Source organism: Mustela putorius, unplaced genomic scaffold, assembly GCF_011764305.1.
Source record: "Mustela putorius furo isolate JIRA1106 unplaced genomic scaffold, ASM1176430v1.1 tig00000095_pilon_pilon_pilon, whole genome shotgun sequence".
In the NCBI taxonomy this organism is placed as follows: Eukaryota; Metazoa; Chordata; class Mammalia; order Carnivora; family Mustelidae; genus Mustela; species Mustela putorius.
In genome coordinates, this window is record NW_025421280.1 from 33,121,582 (window position 1) to 33,149,581 (window position 28,000).

The 28,000-nt window shown below is 55.2% G+C and overlaps 2 protein-coding genes and 1 long non-coding RNA gene across 3 annotated transcripts in view; 2 read left to right on the forward strand and 1 right to left on the reverse strand.

Annotated features, from left to right (window-relative positions):
* Positions 1-1,422: 1,422 nt before the first annotated feature.
* On the forward strand, positions 1,423-7,349 carry SPC24 (SPC24 component of NDC80 kinetochore complex). Its single transcript, XM_004748404.3, has 5 exons — positions 1,423-1,621; positions 5,713-5,857; positions 6,028-6,132; positions 6,281-6,357; positions 7,139-7,349. Exons 1-5 carry the CDS (start codon positions 1,462-1,464, stop codon positions 7,243-7,245), a joined length of 594 nt encoding a protein of 197 aa, XP_004748461.1. The 5' UTR covers positions 1,423-1,461; the 3' UTR covers positions 7,246-7,349.
* A 4,449-nt stretch (positions 7,350-11,798) lies between these two features.
* On the forward strand, positions 11,799-14,506 carry LOC106005432. The gene is made up of 3 exons (XR_001178773.2): positions 11,799-12,485; positions 13,903-13,984; positions 14,420-14,506. It is a non-coding gene; the product is annotated as an uncharacterized LOC106005432 (long non-coding RNA).
* Positions 14,507-28,000, reverse strand: part of LDLR (low density lipoprotein receptor) — a 34,489-nt gene continuing 20,995 nt past the window's right edge. Inside the window, exons 9-18 of the mRNA XM_004748405.3 lie at positions 26,238-26,409; positions 25,930-26,157; positions 22,847-22,965; positions 22,452-22,591; positions 21,225-21,366; positions 20,972-21,124; positions 20,142-20,297; positions 18,037-18,114; positions 16,733-16,887; positions 14,507-16,219 (exon numbers count right to left, since the gene is read on the reverse strand). Of these exons, the coding sequence (XP_004748462.1) occupies positions 16,184-16,219; positions 16,733-16,887; positions 18,037-18,114; positions 20,142-20,297; positions 20,972-21,124; positions 21,225-21,366; positions 22,452-22,591; positions 22,847-22,965; positions 25,930-26,157; positions 26,238-26,409 (1,379 nt within the window). The 3' untranslated portion in view covers positions 14,507-16,183. The remainder of the gene's footprint in view (positions 16,220-16,732; positions 16,888-18,036; positions 18,115-20,141; positions 20,298-20,971; positions 21,125-21,224; positions 21,367-22,451; positions 22,592-22,846; positions 22,966-25,929; positions 26,158-26,237; positions 26,410-28,000) is intronic.

Sequence of the window (28,000 nt, forward strand, 5' to 3'; positions counted from 1 at the left end):
CAGAGAGACGAGAGGCAGGGAAGCAGGCTCCCCCCTGAGCAGAGAGCCCATGCAGGCCTCTACCCCAGGACCCTGACCATGACCCGAGCTGAAGGCAAAGGCTTAACCCACTGAGCCCCCCAGGTGCCCAGATCTGCAATTTCAACAGAGCTTGGTGGGGCCAGCTATCTCTGGTCCTCCTGGTGTTGGCTGTGATGGCTCCAAGGCTGGGGGCTGAAGTCTTTTCAGTGCTCACTCGCTCACTTGTCTGATGGTTGATGCTGGCTTCCACTGCGGCCTCATCTGGGAGGCTCTTGGGTTCCCTGCAACATGGCAGCTGGGCTCTGAGACAGAGTATCCCCAAACCGAGAGAGAGGGCAGGAAAGCAAGAGAGACCACAAGCTAGCACAAGGCAGAAGCTGCACCCTAGTTTCTGACCGAGGCCCGTAATTCAGAATATCCTTTCTGCCACATTTTTATTCTGTTGCACAAAGTCCTGCCGAAATTCAAAAGGAAAACGAGAGTCTGCCTCTTGACGGGGAGTGGCAAGGTTGGAACTATTTCCGTAGCCATTTTTTGAAAATATAATGTCACACCCAGTACACAGTTGCAGATTTTGGAGTTCCCCAAAACAATACTATTTCTGTACACAATGCACTGATTTTTTTCCCTCATTGTATTTTGTAGAAAATACTGGTCATAACCTGCTGAATTGATTTCTTTACCACAGTTTGATAAATTTGTCACGTAAATGGGCAAGTTGTTTCTTCTCTCTACTACAGCCCTTCGCACAGCATGATGTTGTGGTGTTTTAGTTAGGCTGGCGGCCTCACTTACTAGTGTTCTGTGTAGGTTTTATTTAATGCCTTAATACAGTGCTCACGGAATACCCAGCACCGTCCTCACTTAATTCTCACGTCAACCCCTAAGTAGGTACTATTATGACCCCCATTTTACTCAAGAGGAAAAGGAGGCACAGAGGGGTGAAGTCATTTGCACGGGGAACAAAGGTAGTAAGTGGGATTCGAACCCCATAAATCTGGCTGCAGACTCCATCTTGCTATGCAGCCTGTTATGGAACTGATTTATTTATTACGTTGATTGTGAGTTCCCCACGCACACTCTATTGAACGTCAGCTCCACGAGACGCAGTCCTACGGCTTTCGCCCCTAGAACCCCGCCCTGGAGGCCGTGGGCTGCCAAGAAAACAAACAGCTTCGGGACCTGCCAGACGCTTTCCAGCCTGCGCAGGCGCATCACGCAGGACTCCCGCGGGCGCACACCTCCCCTCCCTGCGCCGATTAGCCATCGCCGGAGACTGACGGAGGCGCCGGCGCAGGCGCACTAGGCCAGACCTGAAGCTACCTCCCGCCCACTCCCTGATGACTGATGGAGGACCAAGCCAATGGAAACGGCAGTCTTTGGGAAAGGGGCGGGCCCTGAGGGCAGTTAAACTTGCGCGGGAATGGTCCTGGCGTAGTCATGGCGGCCTTCCGCGACATGGAAGAGGTGAGCCAGGGTTTGCTGAGCCTGCTAGGCGCTAACCGCGCGGAGGCACAGCAACGGCGGCTGCTGGGACGCCACGAACAAGTGGTGGAGCGCCTGCTGGAGACGCAAGACAACGCCGAGCAACGGCTGCGAGGTCAGGGCTGGGGCCGGGGGCGGCCGAGACCCAGGCCCGCGTTATGGCAGGGGGCGGCAGGTCCGCCTCGAAACCCTCCCTCCTGGGCGCTCCCATCCCTGCCTCGTTTTCCCGTAGACACCGCCCCCTCTGAGCCTTAGTTTCCTCCCCACCCGTGAATTGGGCTTCAGGATGGCAGCCACCTCCCTGGGAGTTAGTTGGTGAATATTAGGAGTTCGCAGGGTCTGGCCCAACGCTGAGCGTTCGGTGAGCAGGAGCTGGGGAACTCAGGGTCCGGAGTGGGGCTCAGGAGTCAAAGCACCGAGTTTAGCTCCCAGCATCCGCACTTCCTGAGGTGTTTCAGCTGTTTTACCGAGCACCTGCTGTGTGCCAGGTAGCGTGCCAGTCCAGGGTGGAAGCGAGAAGGAAACAGACAAAATCCCTTAGGAGGATTGTTAATGCTAGTGGGGGGAGGTCAGAAAATAAACAAGAAAAATGGGTAAGTCGGGAATGATGGGCTAAGGAGAAATACTGGATTGTATAGGAGGGTGTGGTGATGTTTTGGGGCGGGTCAGTGAAAGCCTTTTGGAAAGAGGATGTTTTAGCAGAAACCCAAGGAGGCTTGGGAGGGAGCCAGGGCCGTGGTGGGATTAAACAAATCCTGGGAAAGTGCCTCCTGCTTTACTTGGAGAGAACAGTGGGTAGATAATACCATTTACGTGAAATTTAAGACACCAGCAAATGTAAGACTCTTGAAGTTAAGGGAAAAAAGCTTTGCTGATAAATATCTTAACATGCTGGAGAGAGAGGATTTGATCGAGCCTCTCCCACAGGTGAGAGGGGCTCACTCAGCCTCCGACCTGGATTTCATGAGGCTTGTGGCCCCAGTCCAGTGGCTGCCCTCTCAAGCCTCAGTGTCCTCATCTGTAAAATGGGACCGCTGATAGCACCCATTGTTACTGCTCTCAGTGCCAGGTTTTTATGGCTTTTAAGGCTAACAATGTTGGCGTGGTATAAAATTGTTGGAAGACTTACCATTTTAGCCATTTTTAAGGGTCAGTTCAGTGGCGTTAAGCACATTGACATCATTGCCACCAACCCCACCGTCCATCTCCAGAATGTTTTCATTGTCCGCAACTGAAACTGTATTCGTTAAACACTAACTCCCCATTTCCCCTCCTCCCCGCCCCTGGCACCCACCATTCTGCTTCCCGTCTCTATGGATTTTGAACTATTCTAGGGGCCTCATATAAACTGGAGTCCTGGAATTTTGTGTCTGGCTTATTTTCTTTTTATTTTTTATATTTCGTGTCTGGCTTATTTCATTGAGCACAATGGTTTCTTTTTATTTTTTATTTATTTACTTATTTATTTAAAGAGAATAACTTTTTTTTTAAAGATTTTATTTATTTATTTGACAGAGATCACAAGTGGGCAGAGAAGCAGGCAGAGAGAGAGAGAGAGAGAGAGAGAGAGGAAGGGAAGCAGGCACCCCGCTGAGCAGAGAGTCTGATGTGGAGCTGGATCCAAGGACCCTGGGATCATGACCTGGGCCGAAGGCAGCGGCTTTAACCCACTGAGCCACACAGGCGCCCCTTTATTTATTTATTTTTTTTAAGATTTTATTCATTATTTGGACAGAGAGACAAACTCTGTCTCTCTTGTGCTGCACGCAGCAGGAGGAACAGCAGGCAGAGGCAGAGGGAGGAGCCCACTCCCCGCCGAGCAGGGAGCCTGATGCTTAACTGATTGAGGCACTCACTTAGCACAATGTTTTGAAGATTCATCCACATTGTAGCGAGTCAGAATTTCCTTTCCTTGTAGGGCTGAATAATATTCTACTGTATGGCCATACCTGATTTTGTTTGTCCATTCATCCACTGACGGACCGTTGGTAGCTTCCAGCCACCCCCCCCCCCCCCGCTGCTGTGAATAATGCTGCCATGAACATGGGTGTGCAAATATCTCTTTGGGTCCCTGCTTTCAATTCTTCTTTTTGCATTTTCCCAGAAGTGGAATCACTAGATCACATGGTAATTTGATATTTAATCTTTGAGAAACTGTCATCCGGTTTTCCGCAGTGGTTTCGTTGCCAGGGTTTTTTTGTTGTTTTTTTTTGTTTTTTAAATGCCTTTTTACAGTTATATTTCACACGGAGATGCTGTTTGGGTTGAGACTGAAATGACCTAGGAGCTAGGCAGGGGATGGGTTGGGGGAAGAGTGTTCCTGGCAGAGGTGACTGCAAATGCCAAGGTCACAAGGTGAGAGTGAGCTTGGAGACCCAGGAAAAAGTGCTGAAGGTGAGATCAGCCACAGCAAGACCCTGCTGGCAACAGGAGTTTGGAGGTTGTAAGTGCGGTGGATGCCCAGTCAGAGTCTTCTTCTCTCCTCCGCCTCTCTCGTTCCTCCCCACTCCATTCCCTCCCCCTCCATTGATGGTTTGGGGAGAAGATGGCATCACCCAGACTGCCTGGGTTTTAGCAGAACGGATGGAGTTGGGGCTGGGGAGACAGGAGTCAGTGGACCAGGAAGCTGGGATTCAGTTCAGATCCGGGCTTCAGAGCTAAGCGTCTGTGGGCAAGTCACTGAACATCCTGGGGCTTCTTGTCCACCTCTCCATGGGGGCAGGGCTAAAGCCGCATCCCTCAGAGGCTTGTGAGGGAGGAGGACCCTCCCAGGGAGGAATCCAAGGAGACTCAGATTGTCTGTGGGGAGGGTGAGGGGAGTAGGGGCAGGAAGGCTGCAGAAGAGAACCAGACCCTCAGCTATCCTAACAGGAAGTCAGCAGGCACTGTTTAAAACAGACAAATCGAGAAATAGCAGCATAAGCAGATTATTTAGAAATGTGAAGGTCAAAGCCAGAGAAAACAGTGATGAGTTGAAAGTGGCTGCTTCAGAGGGGTGGAGAGGCTGGCGGGGGCCGGGGGTGCCTTTGTGTGTGTTTAAATTTTCACAGCCATATCCATATAATATTTTGATGAAAAATTAACTTAATGTAAGTTTGTAAACACTTAAACGCCAGCCCTTTGGGAAGCATTTCCATCTGTGCCTTCTTTAGGTTGGCGGGTTTCTCCAGCTGTCTGGGAAGGAACATGGTAACCTTGTTAGGGTGTTTTTGATCTTTCTGGATGTTTTGTTCAAAGCATGTTTATTCTGAGTAGGTGCTGGTGATCTATGGTAACTAAGATGCAATCCCTGATTCGAGAAGGAAAGAGGAGGAATGAATCATTCGGAACTGGGGTGCTGTCAGGGAAGTATGGCCGCACCCTAGGAGGGAGAGGAGAGTGTCCAGCTGCCCAAGTTGTGCACTGTGCAGGAGGTCTAGAAGGCTGGGTCCAGGAGTGCACAATGGGCAGGAGCACAGCGGCATTCCATAGTGGACAGGCAGGTGGAGACCTGGCCCTGTAAAAAGAAACGGGGCTTATTTGCAGAATGATGAGGTATCTCTGTGGCCAGAGCAGTGAGGAGAGCACACGGTGGGGTGAAAAGTAGCGAGAAAGGCTGTCGATGAAGTTGAAGATGCTCAGAGGGACCCGGGCCTTATCTTTTAGACACTAGTGGGCCATGGGTGGTCTTTGAGGAGGGGAGGGACTTCTCGTTTGGTCTCTAAGGCAGCCACCATAGAGGCAGAGAGCAGAAGGGATTGGCAATAAGAGAGACCAAAGCGGGGAGCGGGGGGGGGGGGGAGGCTGTTGGGTTGATCCTGGAGGAACCCGTGGGGGGGTTCCCGCTGGCCAGGAAGAGGGGACTGGCCAGGCCAGGCCTGGATCGCTAATTGGATGTGGAAAGCGAGGGCCAAGCTTCTTACTTGGGCAATAGAGTTGAACGTGACATTATAAATTAAGACTAGGTGTGCAAGGAAAGGCTGGAGTGGTTGATTTCTTGATTTCTTTACCCATTTGTTCATTTTTTGGGGCGGATTCAAATGTGTTTTGGTGACATGGAAGTACTTTTGCGAGGTCTGGGTGGAACGGAGTGGTGGGCTTTTGGAAACAGGACCAGCAGTTTGGGGAGCCGTAGGCGAGGAAGCAAGGAGTGGCCAAGGCTCCGGCACGGGCAGACCCAGGAGAAACCACGCGCAAGGGCCTCAGCCTTCTCTCCCCCACCCCCAGAGATCCTGGCCATGGAGGAAGAAGTGGCCCAGAGCCTCCTTGATGCCAAAGAGCGGGCGCACCAGGGCGGCGTCGAGTTGCAGCAGCTCCAAGAGGAGCTTCAGAAGGCGGGCGAGGAGGACGCCTGCGTGAAGGCCAGCCTCCAATATCCTTCCCGCTGCGTGCGGCGGCCGGGCCTCGGGCTCTCCGCGGGGACGCCGGCTCATTCCCGCTGGGCGCTGGGCTTCGATCCAGGGACCCTGGGCCTCCCCGTGGCTGGGGTTAGCACGGGCAGCCCCCCCTCCAGAGCGAGGCGACCTTAACTGCCTGCTTTACTCAGCTCACCCGAGAGCTGGAGGAGCTCAAGGAGATCGAGGCGGGTCTGGAGAGACAGGAAAGGGAAGTGGACGAAGACACGACGGTCACCATCCCCTCAGCTGTGTAGGTCCCTCTGGCACTCAGGGCGGCGGGTGTGATCCACAGCTCTGAGCTGGAGTCCATGCCCGGGTGACTTTCTTTTCTCTCTCCTGTGTGTGTGTGTGTTTGACTTTTCTCTCTCGTGTGTGTGTGTGTGTGTGTTCTCATACAGGTACGTGGCTCAGCTTTATCACCGAATCAGTAAAATCGAGTGGGACTACGAGAGTGAGGCGGGCATGGTCAAAGGCAGTATCCTTTGCGGAGAAAGCGGAGCCGGGTGCGCCGCTGGTGGCGATGGGGGGTGTAGAGCCGCTGTGAACCGCTGTCCAGCAGGTCCCCCAAACCCCCGGAGGACCCCTCAGCCCCCCTTCTGGGTACAAACACAAAAATACGGAAAGCAGAATATCGAAGAGATAGTTGTACACCTGTGTGCGTGACGGCGGTGGTCCCCACGGCCAAAAGGTGGGAGCGACCCAGTGATGGCGTGGCAGATTGCTGGGTAAGCACACGCTGGTGTACCCGTCCTTGAGGTATGTTCCGCGTAGTAAGGGAGAAGTTTCTGGCACATACTAGAACATGGATGTACCTGGAGGACATGGTAAGTGAAACCAGCCGGACATAACAAGTAAACGGGTATCTTGTTCCACAGACAGGAAGGGTCCCTAGGGGAGTCAAAGCCACAGAGACAGGAAGTAGACGGCAGGCGCCCGGGGGAAGGGGAAGGGGAGTCTCTGGTCCATGGGGAAGATGGAAAGTTCTGGAGACAATAGTGGGGATGGCTGCACAACCCTGTGCCTGTACTTAATGCCACTGAGCTCTACACTTAAAAACTTGCTAAAATGGTAGATTTTATATGTATTTCAGCACAATGTTTTGTAAAGAGTACGCTATCAGAAATCAACTTTTTGTTCACAGAAATCTCGTTCAGTCTCTAAATACGGTCTTATAGTTTCTTCAGAGGGGGTATCCTTTGCTCCTGGGATCCCGGGGGTGCCGTGTGTGTCAGGCTTCCTTACATCTGTGCCCTCAGTCCATCACGGCCCCAGCGTGGCCCAGCCTCTCCACCTGGACAGCACCCAGCTCTCCAAGAAGTTCATCAGCGACTATCTCTGGAGCCTGGTGGACACAGACTGGTAGCCGGGGGCCTCAGGGACACTTCCACCCACGGCACGACGCAAGCGTGCTGGGCGGTCAGTGCCTCAAGGGTGAGAGAAACTGGACATTAAATGTTTGTACACAAATAGTCTGGGTTTTTTTGGGTTTTTTGTTTGTCTTTTGGGGTTTGTCTTTTGAGGCCTTTGGCCTCAGTGCTGGCGCAGCCTTGGCTAGGGAACTTTGGAGAACTGCCCTGGAGACTAGACCCGCAGCTTTACATTGTGGCCACACTGTGCATATGGCACCATAGTGTACAATGACCCGTCCTGTGTCTTTGTCATCTGTGTTTCAAGATGGGCCCTTTTGTAGTGACTCGGAGCATAGTCTTGAGTGCCACCATGTGCCCAGAACTGGAACATGGAGGTGCTGGCTGGAGCCCTGGCAGCCCTGTTGCCGCACGTAAGGAGGGATACAAGCCGCTAGGGTTGATGGGAGCCTGGTTGCCTGATGACCGTGGAGCTGGGTATCAGCAGCACTGGACTTTTATTTTAAGATTTTATTTAGTTATTTGAGCGAGAAAAAGAGAGAGTGAGCAGGGGGAGAGGGACATGTACACTCCGGTCTGAGTGTGGAGCCTGACGGGAGAGCTCAGCCCCATGATCCTGAGATCATGACCCGAGCTGAAAGCAAGAGTCAGATGCTTAACCAACTGAGCCACCCAGGCGCCCCTGCACTTTTTCTTTTGAAGTAGGCTTCCCAACCAGTGTAGAGCCCAATACAGGGCTTGAACTCATGACCCTGAGATCCAGACTTGAGCTGAGATTGAGTCAGACGCTCAACCCACTGAGCCACCCAGGTGCCCCAGCACTGGACTAATTTATGAGGGGAGACTACGTAGTCTTGTGACTAAGCCAGCCAGGCGCTCCACAGGTCAAGTAAATTTTTTTTTTTTTAAGATTTTATTTATTTATTTGACAGAGATCACAAGTATGCAGAGAGGCATGCAGAGAGAGAGGAGGAAGCAGGCTCCCCGTTGAGCAGACAGCCCAATTCGGGGCTCAACCCCAGGACCCTGGGATCATGACCTGAGCCGAAGGCAGAGGCTTTAACCCACTGAGCCTCTCAGGCGCCCCAGCTCAAGTAAATCTAACTGATGCAGCATCCAACCCAGGCCGAACTCCATGTCCCCCCTCCCCTGTCCCCAATGACCTGGGGTACCGCTGAGAATGGGAAGCTTAAGGCCAGCCTGCCTGCCTGAGGGCAGAGAAGGGAAGTAGTTTCCCTTCAAACCTAGGGGCTGCCTTCTATGTACAGCCCGGTCGGGAGGTATGGCACGGTCCTCTGGTCTGGGGTTTTTACACGGCCGCATAACGGAGTTGTTTCTAGAAGGTGCCGGGTTACAGTGGTTTCCGACTGGAGAGGAGGCATTCCAGGCAGAGCAGTGAGCAGGAGGTTCCAGCGGCTTCTGAGTGATCATGGGCACCAGACACGGTCCACTCAGGTCACCCTTGCGGGTTCTGGGGCAGGAAGCCTGCCTGTCAGACTCTAGGGGAATGGACCAGTTCACTCGGTTCACAGGGATTCCCAGAACCTTCGAGGTTCTGTTTCTATGCCAAGGGCTTGGCTTTACGTGTTCGAGTAAATGGTCTCATAATTCCTTCTGAGCTGTTTTCATTTTCAAGATCGGTAGGTAGGGTCTTTTATGGCATGAAATAGGCGCAAGCCTCCTGTTTGTACCATCAGCCTCCAAGGGGCAAAACTCTTGAACTTGACCAGGGTTTTCCCACCTCAGCCCTAGGGACATCAGGCCCAGTCATTCTCTGTAGTACAGGCTGTCCTGGACATTGCAGGACCTTGAGCAGCATTCCCGGCCCCCACCCTCTGGATGCCAGGAGACCCCCTCAGTCGAGCACACGTGAGGCAGTGCCCCCCCACCTTGCAGCCTCAGCCAAGAACCGGCCAGGTGGCCACACGTGGTCATCTGAGTAGCTGCTGTCATGCTAACAGCTGGCCTCCACCTGCTTGATGGCAGCGGGGAAGGTGCCAGCAGTGCACCCTGCCGGGGGAGGGGGGGGGAGCGGTTCGGGGGGAGCACGTGAGAATCTGACCAGCCCAGCTGAGAGCCCCTGGGCAGGCGACCCGCCCATCCTTGCATCAAGCAGGCCTGCAGGTGCCTGGGAGAGGCAAGCAGGTGTGCGCCATGGAGCTCGCTGCAGACCAGAGCCCGAGAGCGCCCGAGGCCCAGGCCCTAAAGCCCTCCGTGGGCCGGCTCTCCCTCCACGCAGTCGCTTTGCTTGGTTCTGGGAGGGGGCCGAGGAGGTATTGGCCAGCTTGGAGCTCAGTTTCCCCCAAAAGAAGACGGTCCCTTCAGGGAGGCCGTGTGAACCCCGGCTCAGAGCGGCCGTGTGCCTCTGTCGACCCAGACAGCAACACCCACCACCACCCCCGGGGACTGGCCGGCGGCGTGAGCAATTGGGTAAGGAACGTGGCCTGGCGGGCGCAGGGAGGCGCCTGAGCTCACAGGGGCCGGGAGAGGACCCGGCCCTCCACATGCCTGGGCCCTGACTCACTGCCCAGGGCTGGCTGGGTGCCCAGGACAGCCGGCAGGCCAGCCTCAGACCCACCCCTGCGCGGCCTTCCTCGGAGAGCCGCCCCGGCAGTGGTGGTCACCCGCCCCGGGACTCCGGAGGCCGGCCACGGGCCTGCTGTGGGTTTGGCCCAGCCTGGCTGAAGGAGAAGTGAGATCCGTGTCCCCATGCCCGCGAGTGGGGAGCCCGCTCACTGGCCTTGTGCCCGTAGAGCGGAGGCTTGACCCTCTTCCCCTCGTGTGCCCCCCAGCGCCTTCCCAAGCCGGGAAAGAGCATTCATCTTACAGACGCGCTGACAGGCACGGAATGGTCCGGTCACATGCCCAAAGTCACAGGACAGTGATACCCCTGGAGTCTGAGCCCCCACAGTAGGGCTGAGGAGTCCGTGGAGGAGCAGCTCGGCTTTGCCAACGAGGGGCGGCCTCGGGGGTGGCAGCCCCTTTTTCAAGGTGACCCGGGGAGAAAGAGGCCCAGCAGTGGGGAGCACGAGCCTGTGTTGTTGGAGCTGCAAAGCTGATGTTCCCTATAAAGTCATCGCGGATAGTTGGCCACAAGTCAGAGGTCTGAAGGCCCAGCTGACCTGGCTTGTAGTCGGTGTTCTGGGGAAAGCGCTCAGGAAATGCTGAGGGAGAGTGGAGGCCCTCACACTCCGCAGTTGTGGGGCCAGTCCCGAGCTGGCTGCCCCCGAGGGGCCCTGGGCCTCTTTCTCTAAACCCCCAGGACTTTCGTTGCCCTGGGTGGCCCACCCAGTGTCCCCCACCCCTGTCCCCACGTGAGCTGTGAATAGAGCTCTTCCTAGTTCATATATGGGGGGACGTGGCTGGTGGTGAGCACGAGTGCATGTGCCTGGGACACGGGGTTCTGGGGCTGGAATCAAACCTCCGTTATTGGATATGAGGCCCAGGCCTGATCTCTCTGGACTGGCTAGGGAGATACCGGAAAGGTTGTCCTCAAGACAGGGCTTGGGTTCCTGGGGATGTGGTCCTGGGAGCTCCTGCAGGCTCCCCAACTGACTCAGAAATGTGGGCGGGGCATCTCTGACCCACCGGACCATGCCTCGCATCAGGGAGCCACACTCCAGTGGAGGCCAAGACGAATGGGTTGAGAAGGAAACTCAGGAAACTGAGTCACAGAGAGTATACCAGTTAATTGTTTAAGTTCTCACAGGAGATGAGCAGCAGAGCCAGGTTTGAACTGGACCCAGAGTTCGGGTACTGAACTCCCCCTTCCAGTTAGTGATAAAAGCTGTTGCTGTTCTGGGCGGGGTCGGGGGGGGGATTTCTATAGGAGGCCCTGGGGAGGAGGGGGGCATTGGAGCCCGGACCTGAGGCCCCAGTGTGCAGAACTGTGGAGATCATGATCCCGGCAGAGGGAACAGCACTCCTTGGGTGTGCAAGGGTAGCAAAGCAGTGGGGCAGGGGGTGGGGGGGATTGATCCCACAGGGTCTGGAGTAGGGAGTGGTTGCTTGATCATGCTGGGCCTGCAGTCCCCAGTAAGAACTGGAGAGGATTTCAGATTCCAGGCAGGACCGGAGTTGGGACCTGGCAAAGGGAGTCTTCAGCACAGGACACCTTGCAGTAGCCCAGCGTTTCTAGGGGGCTGGTCTTGCTGTGAACCCCGAAGCTCCCCACTCCACCCCAGGCACAGCGTGGGAGTCGAGGCCAGGATAAGCAGAGCAGCTGGGCCTGGGAGGGTGGGGCTCCGGGAGGAGGGAGCCCCTCCACCAAGGGCAGGAAGCAAGGCTGAAACCCGAGCTTTCTGGAGTGGGAGCTGGACCAGACCCAGGAGTCCCCAGGGCTGCCCTGCCTCCACCCCCCCCCAACTCTGCTGCCCAGCTCTGCAGGGTGGCTGATGTGACCAGGGCTCGCCCTCATCCCTTGCTCAGAGAATTTACTTCCTGGGGGACTGAAGGAGGCACTGACAACCCCCTACCCACACCCCCCACACCCCCAACCCCCGGCAGAGGGGAGGGGCTGGCAGGGGAAGCTGCGGGGGTGGGGGGTGAAGGGCAACCCTCTGCACACCCCCCTCCACTCCCCTCTCCCTCTCGGACCTGGGCTCAGTCCCGCAGGCTCCAGCCTGACTCACCGCAGGCAGCTGTGGTTTGGGCTGCCAGGGGTGGGGGTGGGGGCAGCAGAGGACACAAGTTGGGGGTATCAAGCTTAGGGGAGCAACTTCTTCCCGCCACCCACCCCGTCCTGGCCAGAGCTACTGAGCTCTCAGAGCAGAGGAGGACAGGACTGCCAGTCCCCCACCCTGTCCTTGGGGGTGACAGTCCCCAAGCGGCAGGATGTCTCTGCTCTGGCAGAACCAGCACCATCACAGTTCTCTGGTGGCCTTCCAATAGGAGACCCTGTTCTGAGCCCTAAGAATCTGTCCCCTCTACCCCTCACAGCCAGTAGGGGAAGCGACGGGGTGGCAACTATCTGCCCACGCCCCAGAGCTTCGTGAGCTGAGCCCAGTGACCCAAGCCTTCCCTTTCCCATCTGTGAAATGGGCGCTGGCTACTGTCCTCTCCTCAGGGGCCCACACGGAGGAGCAGACGATTTAATGCCCAAGAAGTCTTTGCTCCTATTTGTCATGAAGCTCTAAGCCCTGCGTGTCCGTGTCACATGCAGGGGGTGCTGTGGGGTCACCGAGGAAGGATTTCAGTCACCAGCCCTTCAGCAGAAAACAGCTGAAGCCAGATACGGGTAAGAAGCTTCCATCACCTCTGGCCACTCCCATGCGTGCCCTTGGCCCAGGGTCACCCCCCCCCCCAGTCCTGCCACCTCCCCGTCGACACCTCCAGGCCCCTTCTGTTCGCCTAGCCATTCACGCTCATTTGTCCCGTTTGCCACGCGGCTGAGCATGGAATCAGTCAATCAAGCAATTATCGAGCGCCCGGTGCGGCCCGCGGCGTCCTGTGCGGTCTGCTCAGTTTTCACCCCCAGAGGCATTTTGGAACCTTCCCAAGACAAAAGGCGGAAAGGAAGGAAGGAAGTGCCACCCTGTGGACACAGAAAAGATAACAGGCTCTCAGCGCCCGGCCTTCCTCTCTGGGCATGCGCAGAGCCCTCGACCCCCCCCCCCCCCCGCTCCGAGCCTGGGAGGGGGATTAGCACTGAGCCCAGTTTCAGTTGGGGAAACTGAGGCTCTCTTGGGCCCAAGGTCACACATCCCAAACTAGGTGGCCTGGCGCAGGATGTGTTCCTTCCCACCCCATTGTCGGGCACTCTGGCTCGTCCCTCCCCCCACCCCCCTGTCCTGCTCTCCCTTCCTCTGCCCTGTAATGCAGGGGACCCCATTCCCCAGGTCCAGCTGGATTCAACCAACGGGGGCCGCTGGTGGGAGAGAGCACCGGGAGGAGGGGAGACGCGGAATCTCCCTTTTTTGTCTGCCATACAGTGTCTCCTGGGAGGCTCCCACCGGCTCCCTCCCGGGGTCCAGTGACGCCAGCCCTATCCTACGCTGTTGCTTACTTCTGGCTGCCTCATTGTTCCCCAATTTGGTCTCTAAATTACCATTTAGTATTAGATTGTGTTCCAATACACACAACATCAAATTCGCCATCTTAACCATGTTTAACCATCAAGTACAATCATGGTTGCGCGGCCATGGCCAGAACTTCCTTCTTCCCAAATTGAATCTCTGTCCCCACTGAATGCCAACTTGCCACGCCCCTCCCCCAGCCCCTGGCGCCCACCATCTCCTTCCGGGATCTATGAACCAGACTTCTTTAGGGACCTCGAGTGGAATCCTGGAGTGTGAGCTGGCACATCATGATGGTTTGGTCTTTTTTACATAGTTTTTTTGGTCTCTTTTTTGCAGTTCCCCATATTAAGTTCTTTCTATCTGTCCACTACTGTGTCCCTGAGCGCACCCTCCCAGGGACCCGCCTAGACCACTTGTCGTTTGATCTACCATGCTCAGGGAAAGGGGTCTTAAGGGCCAACAGGTCCAGACCCCGGTAAAGCCGGGGTGCACCAAAGAACAGGGAAGCATGTGGCTGGACGCCCACAGCTCTCGCCAAATATTGCCGCTATGGAACACGAGAATTTGCTGGAACTCATGATTAGTTGGATTTGTGTTGGAAAATCTCGTTTTATATCTTACTAATTAATTTCACAGGTGTTTATCCTGTTTCATCCTTTAAGAAAACCTCACAGCAACTGCTCCAGGACCCCAAACGGTCATCTGTTGATTGGACCAGGTGGGAATTGGAGCAGGTGTCGGCCCCAGGCCACTCTTCCTCCCAGTTCAGCTTCTGGATTCAGCTCAGATGTCACCTCCTTAGAGAATCCTTTCCTGAGCCCTCCTGAAAGGAGTCCTCTCCCTGCCAGTCACTTCTTTGTCCCATTGCCCTGTTAAAAATTCTTCTAGAATATTCTTCTAACATTATAAGCACTGTATCTATTTCCCCTTCTACTATGTCAGCTCCTTGAGGGCAGACTCTTACTCACTTCTATGGTTTTATTCACTGCGGTATCCCACATGCCTAGACCAGGACCCAGCCCACAACACAGATATCCCATAGATGCCGATTCTGTGAAGGTGTATGCTGGAAACTTAGCAAAACCCCAAGTCAGGGAAGCACCCCATAGCCTGTAGGCCATCCCGAGCTCTGAGAAAATGTTCCCTTTTCCAGATCCATCTTCTGGGGGGAGTCCCACCCATGCACAGAAGGAAGAGCCCAGACACTGGAGGAAGAAAACGGTCCAGGTTTTGCCAGCGGTTCATTTAAGAAATTTAATTGATCACAGTAAGACATTCGGGCTATAAAAACATTCTATACAGTGGTTTAAAAAGCGATACCCACCCCCCAAAAGCAACCCACCATATATACAACACAGACACGATTCTCCTGAAGAGCTTTGCACTAATCTTTGTACAAAAAGAGGCGTCTCAGAGACGGCTTCCCCCCAAGGCAGAGCCCCTGGAGGGGTCAGCGATGCAGCAACCAGGGTTTGCAAAAATAAATAGATCTTTGTTTCATATATAGAAGTGATACACGTTTAACAAATATACAAAGTGCAAACATAACAAAAAAGCCCCCCCGGGATCTGTACGAGGGATTATTTACATGCTTCGGCAGGAGAAAAGGCTTCACAGTTTCCTAGAGGGTAGGGCACAGTGTCGGGCGGTCATGCGGGGAGCGACAGGCAGGCCCCGGACGAGGCCAGGCAGGCAGGAGGCCGCCTCTTCTCTCTTTGGTCAGAAAGGCGACACGGCTGAGAGCATGGCAAAGACATTTTAAGTCCTGTGAGCCGACAGAGCCCAGGGGGATGTCTTAAGGGGCTAAGAGGCCCTGCATGTATTGGACAGGCACCCATCAACGACAAAGCATCTTGTTGGGGGAAATGAATGGCTCAGGGCGTCTGCACAGCAGCAGGAACACTAGCCGGAGAGTGAAGGTGGCAGCTTTGAGGCGCTCCGCGGGGAGAGGGGAGAGGCCCCGAGATCACACACGTTTGTCCACGCGGGCCCGGAGCCCATCCCAACTGGAACAGAAACCAGTGCAAAACAGTAACAATGTCAACGTTACACAAGATACAGCCCTGAACTTAAAAAAAAAAAAAGTGCTCGAGGGATCTGGAAGGGTCTGGCGCAGGCGCGGGGGCTGGGGTCCAGGCCACCACGCCTGGACCACAGGATGCTCTTAGAGACCGGAGGCCGCTGTCTGCACACATCAGCTAACTGGGCATCTCAGGCACTTAATCCATATTAAGGGCAACCGGTAACCTGGGGACGGTGTGGAGGTTTCGGTGAATGAACGGGACTCACTTGGCCCCACCCCCAGGATGCTGGATTTGGCCAGGTCAAGACCAATGCCAGAGTCTTGGTGTGGGCACAGACCTCGCTTGGAAAACCCGAGTTTGATCCGGACCTGAGGTACAGCAAAGCAACAGTGAGCGCTGGCTGTCCAGCAAGGCAGAGGTGAGCGCGGTTACTCCTGAGTTTAGGGCCTCGGGCTGGGGTGCGGACGGGCAGGGCTGGAGCAGCCACCCAGGACCTCGCAGGGAGGGTAAGGTCTGCTCTCTAGTTCCCAGCCAAGCCCCTTGGCCTTCTCTGTCCCTCTGGCGGTCCCTGGAGAGGGCAGAGACGCCAGCTCATGCAGCCTTCTCCTCTCCACTAGTCATAAAGAAAAAAAATTCCGACCTCAACCCGTTGCACGGGCGCCGCTGGAAGCCCGTCTGCCTCCCAGACGAATAAATATATAGAACAAAGCTCTGGCAGGACAGGCCCAGCGGCTGCAGGCGCTGCTTTGGGTTCGCTGCTTTCTTTGAGTGAAACGGGAGGCGTCAAGGTCTCAGGAAGGGTCTGGGGCAGGTCAAGGGTCTGGGGAGAAAGTGTTCTTCCTGCCCGTGACCAGCAGCAGGTTCCGGGGAAGGACAGGCCTGGAAGCAGCAGCTCACGCCGCCTCGTCCTCCAGGCTGACCATCTGTCTCTGTCACGAAAGAGAAACGCCGGAAGCGATCAGGCCAATGTTCAGTAAACATGGCCAGAGGCCACCTACGCCTCCCGGCCCCCCAGCCCCCCTCATCGCTGGCTGGGACCAGCGCAGTGGCCTCTGTCCTGGTCCCCAGCTCCTGACCTTGGCTCCAGTCTTTTCCCCCCGACAGCCACCTGAGGGCGCCCGTGAGCCCCAAGTCAGGCCAAGCCCAGAACTCTCCCGGGGCTCTCATCTTGTGAGAGCAAAGCCAGAATCCTCCTCCAGGGGCCTCATCCAGTCCAGTCCTGTCCTGTCCCTTCCCTTGGCTCCCCCCGCCCCGACACTCCCCTCCCCCAGTTCTCAGCTCCAGCCACACCAGCCTCGGGGAAGCCTGCCCCAGCCCCCTCATCTAGGCTCTCCCAGCCCCCACTGGCTTGTTTCACCCCCTTTTCTTGATGCTGTCCACCCCCACACCCCAGAAGGGCTCTGGAGGGTCCCCCAGCCTCTGGGTGGGGGCGGGGCCCTCACCGAAGGGTAGGTGTAGCCGTCCGGGCTGCAGATGTGGACCTCGTCCTCCGTGGTCTTCTGGTACACGGGGTTGTCGAAGTTGATGCTGTTGATGCTCCGCAGCCGCCAGTTCTTCCAGAGGAGGAAGGTCCCGAAGCACAGGAGGGTGAGCAGGACTGCGGAGGGAGGGGGCCTGGTCAGGGGGCGCCCCGGAGCGCGCCCAGCCCCCTGCACCCCTACCCAGGGACACCACCAGCAGACTCTGGGCCTTCTGACGTAGAGAGGGGGGTTTTTTGGTCCAAATTCGAAGCCACTAAGAAAAAAAACCTCCCTGTGTGCATAATAAATCTCTAACTCGAGGCCCACTGTGGCGCCTCGGCCCGGAAATGCCCCACGGTGGTTCATGTTCCCAGGTTTCCTCTGAGTCACCGCATGGGGGGCTTCCCTTCTTCCAGAAATGGGACCGCAGCCGATCCCTGGGAGCCAAGACTCCTTTCTTCCGTCCGGATGCTCTTTGCCTCATTTCTAGTGGGCCCCGTGGTGGTGAGCCCAGACCAGGGGACAGCCAAGGGCTCAGCCAGCCCAGGTTTGTAAAAAATCCTGGCCTGGGTGGTTCAGTCAGTCAAACGTCTGCTTTGGGCTCAGGCCATAATCTTGGGGCTCCCCAAGTTGGGCTCCCTGCTCTGTGGGGAGTCTGCTTCTCCCCCTGCTCCTTCTCTCTCGCAAATAAATAAAATAAAATCTTATAAATAAAGAAGAAAGTTCTCGCCGAGGCCCAGACGGTGGGAGAGACTCCGGCTCCGTTGGGAGGACGGGGGTGGGCGCCGCCCTCACCAGCCGGCCCGGGGTGGGGGGGGTGTCCCACTGCCACGTCAGTCCCCTCCTAGCCAGACGACATGTAGGTCTCTGTGACTGGGCTGGCTGGGGAAGGGACACCTCGAGAGGGTTTGCTCAGAAAAGGAATTAACAAATGTGACTCAAAGAGGGGCGGCTGACAGGGGTGAGGTGGGCGGTGAGGGGGTGCAACTCCCTGGACTCCCCCTGCAGGAGAACGATTCAGCAGGAGGCGTCCCTCAGGCGGCGGGGGCCTTCCCTGCAGCAACCTCGGGGCCGGGCCCCGGCTGATGCGTCAGCTCTGAGCAGGTGGGGGGCTTCGTCCTCAACCAGGGGCGGCCCCGGGACCCAGCAGCGGGCTGGCACACAGTAGGCACTCGACTGTATTTGCTGAGTGAATGACGCTGGACAAGGGGCCCCCCCCTAGCCTGGAAGAAAAGGTGAGCTGGCCCAGGCGGTCGCAGCGTAGGGGCCCAGGCCGGGGGGCTTACGGATGGGGAGGATGATGTACAGCGCCCCCACGCTCCTGGGCCTCTTCTCGTCTCCTCTGCTGGCCGCGTCGCCCAGGGCTGCATGGGACAAAGGACAAAGCAAGGCTGAGCTCCACTGTGAGGGCCCAGGAAACACAGCAGGTGTTTTGACAACTGACACACACAGGGAAACGCCTGATGCTTCCTGGTGTCCTTAAAGGTTCAAGAGAGGGGTGCCTGGGTGGTGTAGTTGGTTAAGCGTCAGACACTTGATTTTGGCTCAGGTCCTGATCTCGGGGTCATGAGGTCAAGCCCCAGGTTAGGCTGTGCAGGGAATCTGGCTGGGATTCTCTCCCTCTCCCCTGCTTGTGCTCGCTCGCTCGCTCTCTCTCTCTCGCTCTCAAATAAATCTTAAAAAAAGTTCAAAGGAACTTGGAGCCTCTGCCGGGTTTGAGAGGTATCACGCTGGGCCTTACGCATTAGCAGGCCGTGTTATGGGACTCAGAGCAGATTTAAGAGTGTTCCTTAGCCCAGCATTCCGAGGCGCCGGGGAGGAGGCCCCTGGTCTTTGAGACAAAAGCCTGCAGGTGCATCCCCAGCCTCTGGTGAGGTCACGGGTGGGCCTGCTCGCCCTGCTGGTGCACTTGATGGAAAGGAGACAGGTCTGGGTGGGACAGAGCCTCCCGACTCTCTGATGTTCAGCGACTCCAGGACACAGACTGCACCCAGGTGCCACAGTCTTGTGGAAGCTGTCCCCAGGTCAGAAAACCGGGGGGAGCCCGTCATAGCAGCACACATGTGCCCCTGAGCTCTGGGAAAGTTTATGAGTTTATGAGTCGCACGCACCTGGGCCACATGCACACAGGTGAGCAGTGACTGACATCATTGGTTATACTCCAGCCCACCTGGGTTTGAATACTGCCCGCTGGAGGAGGGGGGTGTGTGTGGGGTGTGTGTGTGTGTGTGTGTGTGTGTAGGAAGATTATACTGACTTTCCCTACATTTGCACATATTTAAGGAAACTTAAAAATAATTTAAGGCGGCAGCAGCAAGGTCCTTGAGAAGTTTTTCCCTTACAAGGGCTCCTTGGCCCAAAGCGAGAAGCCCATAACACGGCCCGCCCATCTGGAAAATGGCTTTTTCAAGCAATGCCCACCTCCAAACCCAGCAAACCGGTTTCCACCACAGAAGTTCCTGCTTTGCCTTGTTTATGGTTGGACATAGGTCTCACCTACTCTGAGGGGGTAGGAAAAAATGCCTGAAAGCCGCTGATATGCCTTTTTTTTTTTTTTTTTTTTTTTGGTGGAGGCTAGAAAAGTCTATGAACTCCATTCTGGCCACTCAAATTCCAGCGCAGGCGCCCTCTGGTGGGCAAAGAGATGAATGGCGGGTCTTCCTTGAGCACTGAGAGTCAGGCATTAGCCACAAGCACAAAACTTCAAAGCCTGCACCCTTGTCAAAAAAACTTAGTAACTGAGTAATATTTTAATGTGCTATTTTTTAAGAAATAAAAATGGATGCCAATACTGCAAAATAAAGCGTCAGATTTTTAGGACAACAGGCTCCGACTCTACACTTGCTGGACCCTGCCTCACTGGGACCCTGGCTCTGATCAAACTCTATTTACAAGACCAGGTGTCAGGCCCACGGTCCATAGTTTGGTGGTTTGATTTTTGAAAAAATAATGCAGTGAAATACGATTTAAGTGCTGGGTTTTTGGTGTCCTTTCTGATGCTGCCCTGAGCAGCATCTCACCCGCCTCACCCCAGCCCTGGCCTGCTGGGCAGACCTAAAAGCAGGTCATCGAATGGGCCTTGATAACATTTCAGGCTCCCAGGCCTCTGCTTGGGGAGGACTCTGGAATAAGCCGCCCCGCACTCCAGCCCTTCACATGTCTGGGGCCACGTGATCCCCACCACCACCAGGAGGTGGCCGGGCATGGTTATTAGTCCCATTTTATAGGTAAGGAAATGGAGGCTTCTGAGATGCACAGACCATGTCAGAAAGAGTGCCGGTGCCATAACTACACCCGCTCCATCCCTTCCCCAAGATTCTCTTGGCCTCTGAAGGGGCCTGTCTAGATGCTCGAGCTATAAACCAGGGCCCAGGATAGCCCCTGCTTTTACCGTAGTGGGACATCGTCACCATCTCAGCCGTGGTGAACTCAGGGCTGGCCACGGACTGCGGGCTGGCTGTGTGCTTTGGCTCCACGGTTGTGGAGCGGACCGTCGGCCTGACCGTGACCGTGGAGGTGTCCTGGGTGGTCACTCCAGGCTCAGGCCCTGAAAGAAGAAACATTTCCTGAGTGTCCTGCTGCTTGTGACAATGTAAGTAGCATATGCCCCTGGCCACATTGTGTTATTTCTTTAACTGAAAACAGGGGCACCGGGGTGGCTCAATCAGTTAAGTGTCTGCCTTGGGCTCAGGTCATGATCCTGGGGTCCTGGGATCAAATCCCGCCTCAGGCTCCCTGCTCAGTGGGGAGTCTGCTCCTCCCTCTCCTCTTCCCCTCCCCCGGCTAACAAATAAAATCTTTTAAAAAATGACTGAAAACACCTGAAACACACAAACGTCTATGTTATTATCTGTTGTAGTTCGAAAGGGAGATTCCCAATGACAGATCCGTTGGCCCCAAACTGAGACTCTCGCTAAGGATGAGAAAAACTGAAAAAGGGGTCATCTCCTCACTCGAGGCCCGTGTCTAAAGTCAGTCACCTCCCAAGGGGGCTGGGAGAAAGTGAACCAGACATCGAAGGTGAACAGCGTCGGTCTAAATGCTGGCACAGAGCTCATGTGTCCCGCAGGACAAAGGCAAACTGGGATCACCCCCTACAACGACCTCCTGGCGCCTCAGTCTCCCATTTGACAGATGCCAAGAGAAGAACAGGAAGGGCAAGTCGCAGGACTAAGCCACAAGGGTGGCAGCCGAAACGCCCAGGCAGGCCGGGGCCCCCACCTGTGAGGCAGCTCCTCATGTCCTTGGCCAGCAGCATGCCGTCAGGGCAGGCACAGGTGAACTTGGGCGAGTGGGGGTTGATCTGCGGGGCCGGCAGACACAGGTATTGGCAGCCACCGTTGCGAAGGGCGGTCCTCTCACACCAGTTCACCCCTGATGGGGAAGACCCGGGGAGTTAGGGGAAGTACAAGAACAGAAGATTCCAGAACACCGGCAGGGAGGTGGAGGGAGGAGGCAGTCACCCCATCTTTACCTTTTGGCTGTGTGAGGTTGTGAAAAAGGACAATGTCCTCCGGGGACAACAGGTTTTCTGCCACCAAATTAATGTCTGAGCCTGTGAGGCGGTTGGCACTGAAAATGGCTTCGTTGATGATGTCCGTCCAAAATATTTTATCCTATATGGAAATTAAAGAGGACAACAAATCCCATTAATCAAGAGCTACAGGATACCTGAATTTCTGGGAGGAAGCAGTACTGGGTGGTACCAGCCTCATTTTTTCTCATTATTAAAAAATTTTTAATTGTGTAAAATATAGAGAACCTAAAATCAGCCATTTTAATCCTTTTTAAATGTGTTCTGTAGCATTAGGTACATTCACGTTGGTATGCAACCATCACCACCATCCATGTCTAGAACCTTCCATCTCCCCAAACTGAGACTCTGTCCTTAGGAAACACTGACTTCCCACCCGAGCCCAGCCATGACCCCCACCATCTACTTCCTGTCTCTGTGGACGGGGCTCCTGTAGGGACCTCACAGAAGTGGGATCGGAGAGTTTCTGTGCTCTTGTGTCTGGCTTAGTTCCCTCCAGGTCCCTCCACGTTGCAGTGCGTGTTAGAAGTTGCTCCCCATTTCCTGAATCACATTCCACTGCACAGACACTCATGTTTTTAGCCCTCCCTCCCTGACGGACACCCAGCTTGCTTCCATCTCTTGGAGACTGCGACTCATGCTGTTTGAACACGGGTGCACGAATATACCACTGTTTCCTTCGAGCAGTTTTCCCACTGTGGTTGGCCCCCCTTTTCTCTCTCTAGGTCCCAGCAGTAACGGCCCCTCCAAGTGCAACAACCAGAAAGTTTCTAGAAAGTACCAAATGTCCCCTGGGCCCCAAGATGGCCTCCAAGCAAGAACTGTTGCTTTAAGACTCTTTGGGTGAGGAGGGTGCCCGGCTGGGTCAGTTGGGGGAACCTGAGACTCTAGATGTCAGAGTCTTAAGTCTGAGCCCCATGTTGGGGGTAAAGTTTACTTAAAAAAACAACAACAAAAACGAAGAGACAAAAACACCTCTTTTAAGGAGAAGAAAATGGAAATAACTTCCATCTTCTAAGTCGGTCCTGGCTTGAATGAGCCAAACAGTGTGGCTGAGCCTTTAGCACAAGCACTTAGGACTTGCGCGTGAGCTGTGCTCAGTACCCAGCACTTGGATGTGAATTCCCTCAGGTCCCAAAGCAGCAGCCCCTGGCTCCCAGCCCCTACCTCGAAGATGGCTAAGGAGAAGGGGTGTGCCAGCTTTTTCTTGTCCTCCAAAACGGTCTTCCGGTTCCCGCCATTGACGTCAATGCTGGAGATGGAGTGGAGCTTGGAGTCAACCCAGTAGAGGCGGCCACCAGAAAGATCTAGAACCCACAGGTGGACAAGGAAGAGATCACATGCCAATGCCAGAGGGGGCCTGGACCCATCAGAGATGTACCCCAAAAACCAGCCCCAAAACATACTTCCCTGTATGAGCCCAAACCTCACGCAGGCGTAGTTTAACAGCAGGTTGTAAAACACTCAGGAAGCTGCACATGCTTTCTCTGGGGCCTCCTGGCCACTCCCTCCCGTCCTCCAGACAGTGCCCGACCCCAGGGACCCATGTCCCAAGGACATACCCAGGGTGATGCCATTGGGCCACTGGATGTCTTCCGTCACAAGCGAGTACACGTCGACACCGTTCAGACCCCCCTTCTTGATCTCGGCGGGGGTTCCCCAATCCGTCCAGTACATGAAGCTGGTGGGAGAGCAGCAAGAAAGCAGAGGGTCAGTGGGGGAGGGGCCTGCCTGGCCCGAACAGCAGCTCCCAGCCGAAGCAGCCAGGCCAGGAACTGGGGAGAACCACCCCCAACCACCCCACCAAAGAGACCTCGCATTGGTTTCTTCTGCTACTCTCGTGCTTGCAACCTAGTGAGACCTGGCAGGATTTTTAGAATCTTCGAGAACAAAGGGAGATTTTGATTCCACTGTCTGGTTGAGGGCTCTTCATGGGCACCCTCGACAGTGCTTTCTGGAGGCTTTTACACATTTTTTATTTTATAAGGATTTTTTTTTTCTTGTTTGTTTATTTTAAAAAGGTTTCTTTGTGGTAAAATATACATAGAAGTTACCATCTCAACCATTGTTAAGTGTCCAGGTTGGTGACTGAGGACACGTACCCTGTTACGCAACTACCCCCACCGTCCGCGCCCAGAACCTGGAATTCTGCCCCCACGAAACACCAAGTCCGCATTCGCCTCCCCTGACCCTGGCTCCCACCACTCCGCTCGGTCTCTGCCAACAGGACTCCTCTAGGACCTCACGCGAGTGCGATCACAGAGCATCTGTCCTTCTGTGCCGGGCCTCCTGATGCCACACAATGGCCTCAAGGCTCATCCGTGGTGTGGCGGGTGTCAGCATGTCCTTCCTTTTGAAGGCTGAGTACAGTTCTGCCTTGTGGATGGACCACATGTGGCTTATTCCGCAGCCACGGAGGGACACTCGGCTGCACCCTGACTGCGGGGCCCGCAAACCCCGGCTCCCATCCCTGTGTTCCCGGCTCTGGCATCTACACTTAGAAGTGGATCTCCGACAGCTTTTAAGGCCTCTGAAGAGAGACTCAGGATGGGGCGCCTGAGTGGCTCAGTGGGTTAAGCTTCTGCCTTCGGCTCGGGTCATGATCTCAAGGTCCTAGAATCGAGCCCCGCATCGGGCTCTCTGCGCAGTGGGGAGCCTGTTTCCTCCCCTCTCTCTCTCTGCCTGTCTCTCTCTGCCTACTTGTGATCTCTGTCTGTCAAATAAATAAATAAAATATTAAAAAAAAAAAAAAAAGAGAGAGAGACTCAGGCTAACTCTCAAGCAGCCACACACAAATACACTGAGAGACGCCCTCCCCACGGTGATGGGCAAAGGTGGAAAACCTGCTATTGACCGTGGGCGAGACAGGTGCTCGAGTGTGCTAATGGAAGCTCAGCTTTGTAATGCAGGTGTTCAACGGCAATTTAGTGCTCTATCCATGCATGTACCCTCGGACCAGCTTCTAGAATATAATCCAACTTCTAGAATGAGGGATCTAGGATCACCAGTCCTGCAGATGAACTGCGAGGGCTCGTCTTCAAAGATATTTAATTTGCAGCATCTTTGTGGGAGGCAGGAGGGGAAAAAACTAAATTTCCATGTGCCGGGTACAAAGTACACGGCTTATCTAGTCAACAGGGAATGAGCCCCATGGTCCACACGCCAGTGCCAAGTGCAGAACAGAGTTCAAGAGGGCAATCCGGGGCGCCTGGGTGGCTCAGTGGGTTGAGCCGCTGCCTTCGGCTCAGGTCATGATCCCAGGGTCCTGGGATCAAGCCCCGCATCGGGCTCTCTGCTCAGTGGGGAGCCTGCTTCCTCCCCTCTCTCTGCCTGCCTCTCTGCCTGCTTGTCATCTCTCTGTGTCAAATAAATAAATAAAAAATCTTAAAAAAAAAAAAAAAAAAGAGGGCAATCCTATGCTACTACCAGGAGGGAGAAGAAACACAACAGTAGAACACACACACACACACACACAACATGACTTGCATCTAAGGGGTTACTTCGGGGAGCCTCTCTCTTTCCTGGCAGCTGGCGGACTAAATTCATCCAACCGAGTGACCCTCTACCAAATGAGAACGTTTATGGTCACTGAGGCCCGCCTTCAAAGCAGGCCTGTCCCAGGTGAGTCATGCTCGTCTCGAAAGTTCCCTTTCAGAGCACCTGGGTGGCTCAGTTGGTTAAGCATCTGTCTTCAGTTCAGGTCATGCCCTCGGTGAAGGGATCACACAGCAGAGAGAGTGCTTCTCCCTCTGCCTCTGCCTTCCCCCTCCTCTCGTGCCCTCAATTTCTCTCTCAAATAAAAAAAAAAAAGTTCCCTTTCCTTCTGAGGATTGCCCCATGACAGGCTGCCCGTCCCGAGTGGTCACTGTCCCTCCAGAATTGTGAAATTCCACGGGCAGACAGACAGGTGTGACAGGTTTGGGACATGGGGCAGGGAGATGCCTTCTGTCAAGGGACACAGGTCCCTGTGGGCCCCAGAGCTGCTGAGTCAGCCTCGGGCCCTGCGAACACCCTCCCGGGGGCCCCCACGGGGTGGTGGCGACCTTTCCTCCCTGTGGCATCCTTCCCGAAACTACCTTTGGATCTGAGTGGTTTTTTTTTAACCTTTCTCCAAGCCTTTCCTGGTACAGGGTACTCTGCCACAAAATACTAAATCAGAATTTAAGTAAGTATTAATTTCCACGACCAATTTAAACCCATATTCTAATTTCTGGTTTTGTTTGTTTGTTTTCCAGTAGACCCCACACCCAGCACAGAGCTCAACCCAGGGCTTGAACTCGTGACCTTGAGCTCAGGACCCCAGCGGAGATCAAGAATCAGACCCAACTGACCGAGCCAGCCAGGCGCCTCTCTGATTTGGGGTTCTTATCCTGAGTGCTCTTTTCAGGGTCCACGTCCATCTCAGCAGCAATCAAGAGGAACCAAATTCTGGCTTCCACAGGGCGATGTGGGGGAAGGTCCACCCTTTTGGGTCCTGTTCGGTCCTGACAGCAAGGGCCTCGGTGGCTACGGACAGCCCCGTGCCCAGGGAGGCCAGTCTGGCTCAGGCACATGCCTTCCCCCAGGCGGAGTCCAAGCTGGCCCTGGTCTCCGTTCCCTCTGCTCCCTGATCGCCCCCGTACCCCACAGCTGCAGCAGTACCCACCCGTGAGCGGGGTCCACCACGATGGCACGCGGCTTGGAGCCTTTCTCCTTGAAGAGTGTCTTTCTCTTCACACCCTTGGTGTCGGCGATGGAGACGGTGCCCAGGACGGAGTCTGTCCAGTATATGTTGCTGTGGACCCAGTCCACGGCCAGCCCGTCGGGGGCCTGGACGCCCTCGCTGATGATGGTGTCATAGGTGGAAAAGCCGGGGGCTCTGTCGATCTGGGTGCTGGCGGGGGCCGGGGGGAGCGTCAGTGCGAGGGCTCTATTTCACCCGGGGTCGGGGCTGGGGGCGGCTCTGAGGCTCACCTGTAGATCTTCCTCTGGGACAGGTCAGACCAGTAAATTCTGTTGCTGGCCACCTCTGTGTCCAGGGCCACGACGTTCTTCAGGTTCGGGATGAGGCTGGTGTATTCGCTGCGGTCCAGGGTCATCTTCCTCACCTCGTGGCGGTTGGTGAAGAAGAGGTAGGCGATGTCGCCTGGAGAGGAGGGGAGGATGCTCAGGGCCGCAGAAGGGACCCCGGACTTCTGCTTGTCAACCTCTGGGGTCCGGCTGAGCCAGAGGAGACTCTCAGGATGGGCTGGGAAATGCCTTGCGGGCGGATGAGCCGTGGGGTTCTGGTGCTCGGACGTCCTGGGCCTTGCGGAGACCAAAGGGACAGCCCGTCCGAGAGCCGGACGTTTCTGCTTGCCTGCTGACTGAACTTGGTGCTTCCCCGGGGAGCCCCCTGGCTGCCGTGCTCCCCCTCTTCTTGGGAATGGTAACAACCGATCTTCTCGATGGTGATCGTCTCCTACCGGATGGGCCCCACCATACTTGTATGGTAATAAAACCTACATGAGTAATAAAACCTGGGGATGCCTGCGGGGCTCAGTCAGTTAAGCGTCTGCCTTCAGCTCAGGTCATGATCCCAGGGTCCTGGGATCGAGTCCCACATCGGGCTCTCTGCTCAACAGGGAGCCTGCTTCCCCTTCTCTCTCTGCCTGCCTCTCTGCCTACTTGTGATCTCTGTCTCTCTGTCAAATAGATAAATAAAATATTTTAAACAAACAAACATATGAGGGGACTGACGCTCAGAGAGGGGAAGGGACAAGCCCAAGGTCACACCAGCTGGTTAGTGGCAGAGCTGGGATTCAAATCCAGGCTGCTCGGACTCTGTTGTAACCACGACACCAACATTCACCGAGAGGCTAACGGTGTGTACAACTGACCTCACTCAGAACAACCCTTCCCACGATACCACTCATACTCCTGGGAAGGCGTCTGTGTAGACACCGGCCCAGACAGATCAGAGCAAAAGTGAAACCTCAAACCCTAGGGGGTTCATGAACTCAGTCCCTGGTTTTCCCCAAAACCAGGAAACACAGGGGGGTATGACAGAGGGCGGCCATGGAACCGTCACAAAAAGGATGACAACAGAGGAGGAAGTCTTCAAGGCTCAAGCAGACCCTTGAGGAAACGGAAGGCGATCTAAAATATTTCTGCGAACTCGTCCCTCCTTGGAGTCACACTGCAGGGCAGAACAGGATGCAAAGCAAAGGGAGTTTATCCACAGGTCAACTCCCCGAGGACGGCTGTGCCTCCAAACACATGGGCTCTTTTCATCTTGGGGTTTCTGAGAATCAGTGCCTGGCCACAGTGCTCATTTCAACTTTAGGCAGAAAAAAAATCCGGGGCACCTGGGTGGCTCAGTGACTTAAGCCTCTGCCTTCAGCTCAGGTCATGATCTCGGAGTCCTGGGATCGAGCCTCGCATCGGGATCTCTGCTCAGCAGGGAGCCTGCTTCTCCCTCTCTCTCTGCCTGCCTCTCTGCCTATTTGTGATCTCTCTGTCCAATAAATAAATAAGTAAGAGCTTTTAAAAAAAGAAAAAGAAAAAGAAACCCAACTCTTCCTGCATTTGGTTTCCTCCGGAGTGACTGATTATACCTTGGGCTCTCTGAAGTCAGTTTGCTTTTTGGGTACAGGTTCCTCTAAGTGAGTAAGAATATCTGGTGGGGGATAGGTCCTTCAGGCCTCGGCTTTTCCTGTCCTCTGAAGCCATGAGGGAGGCTGGGGGCTGCAAACTAG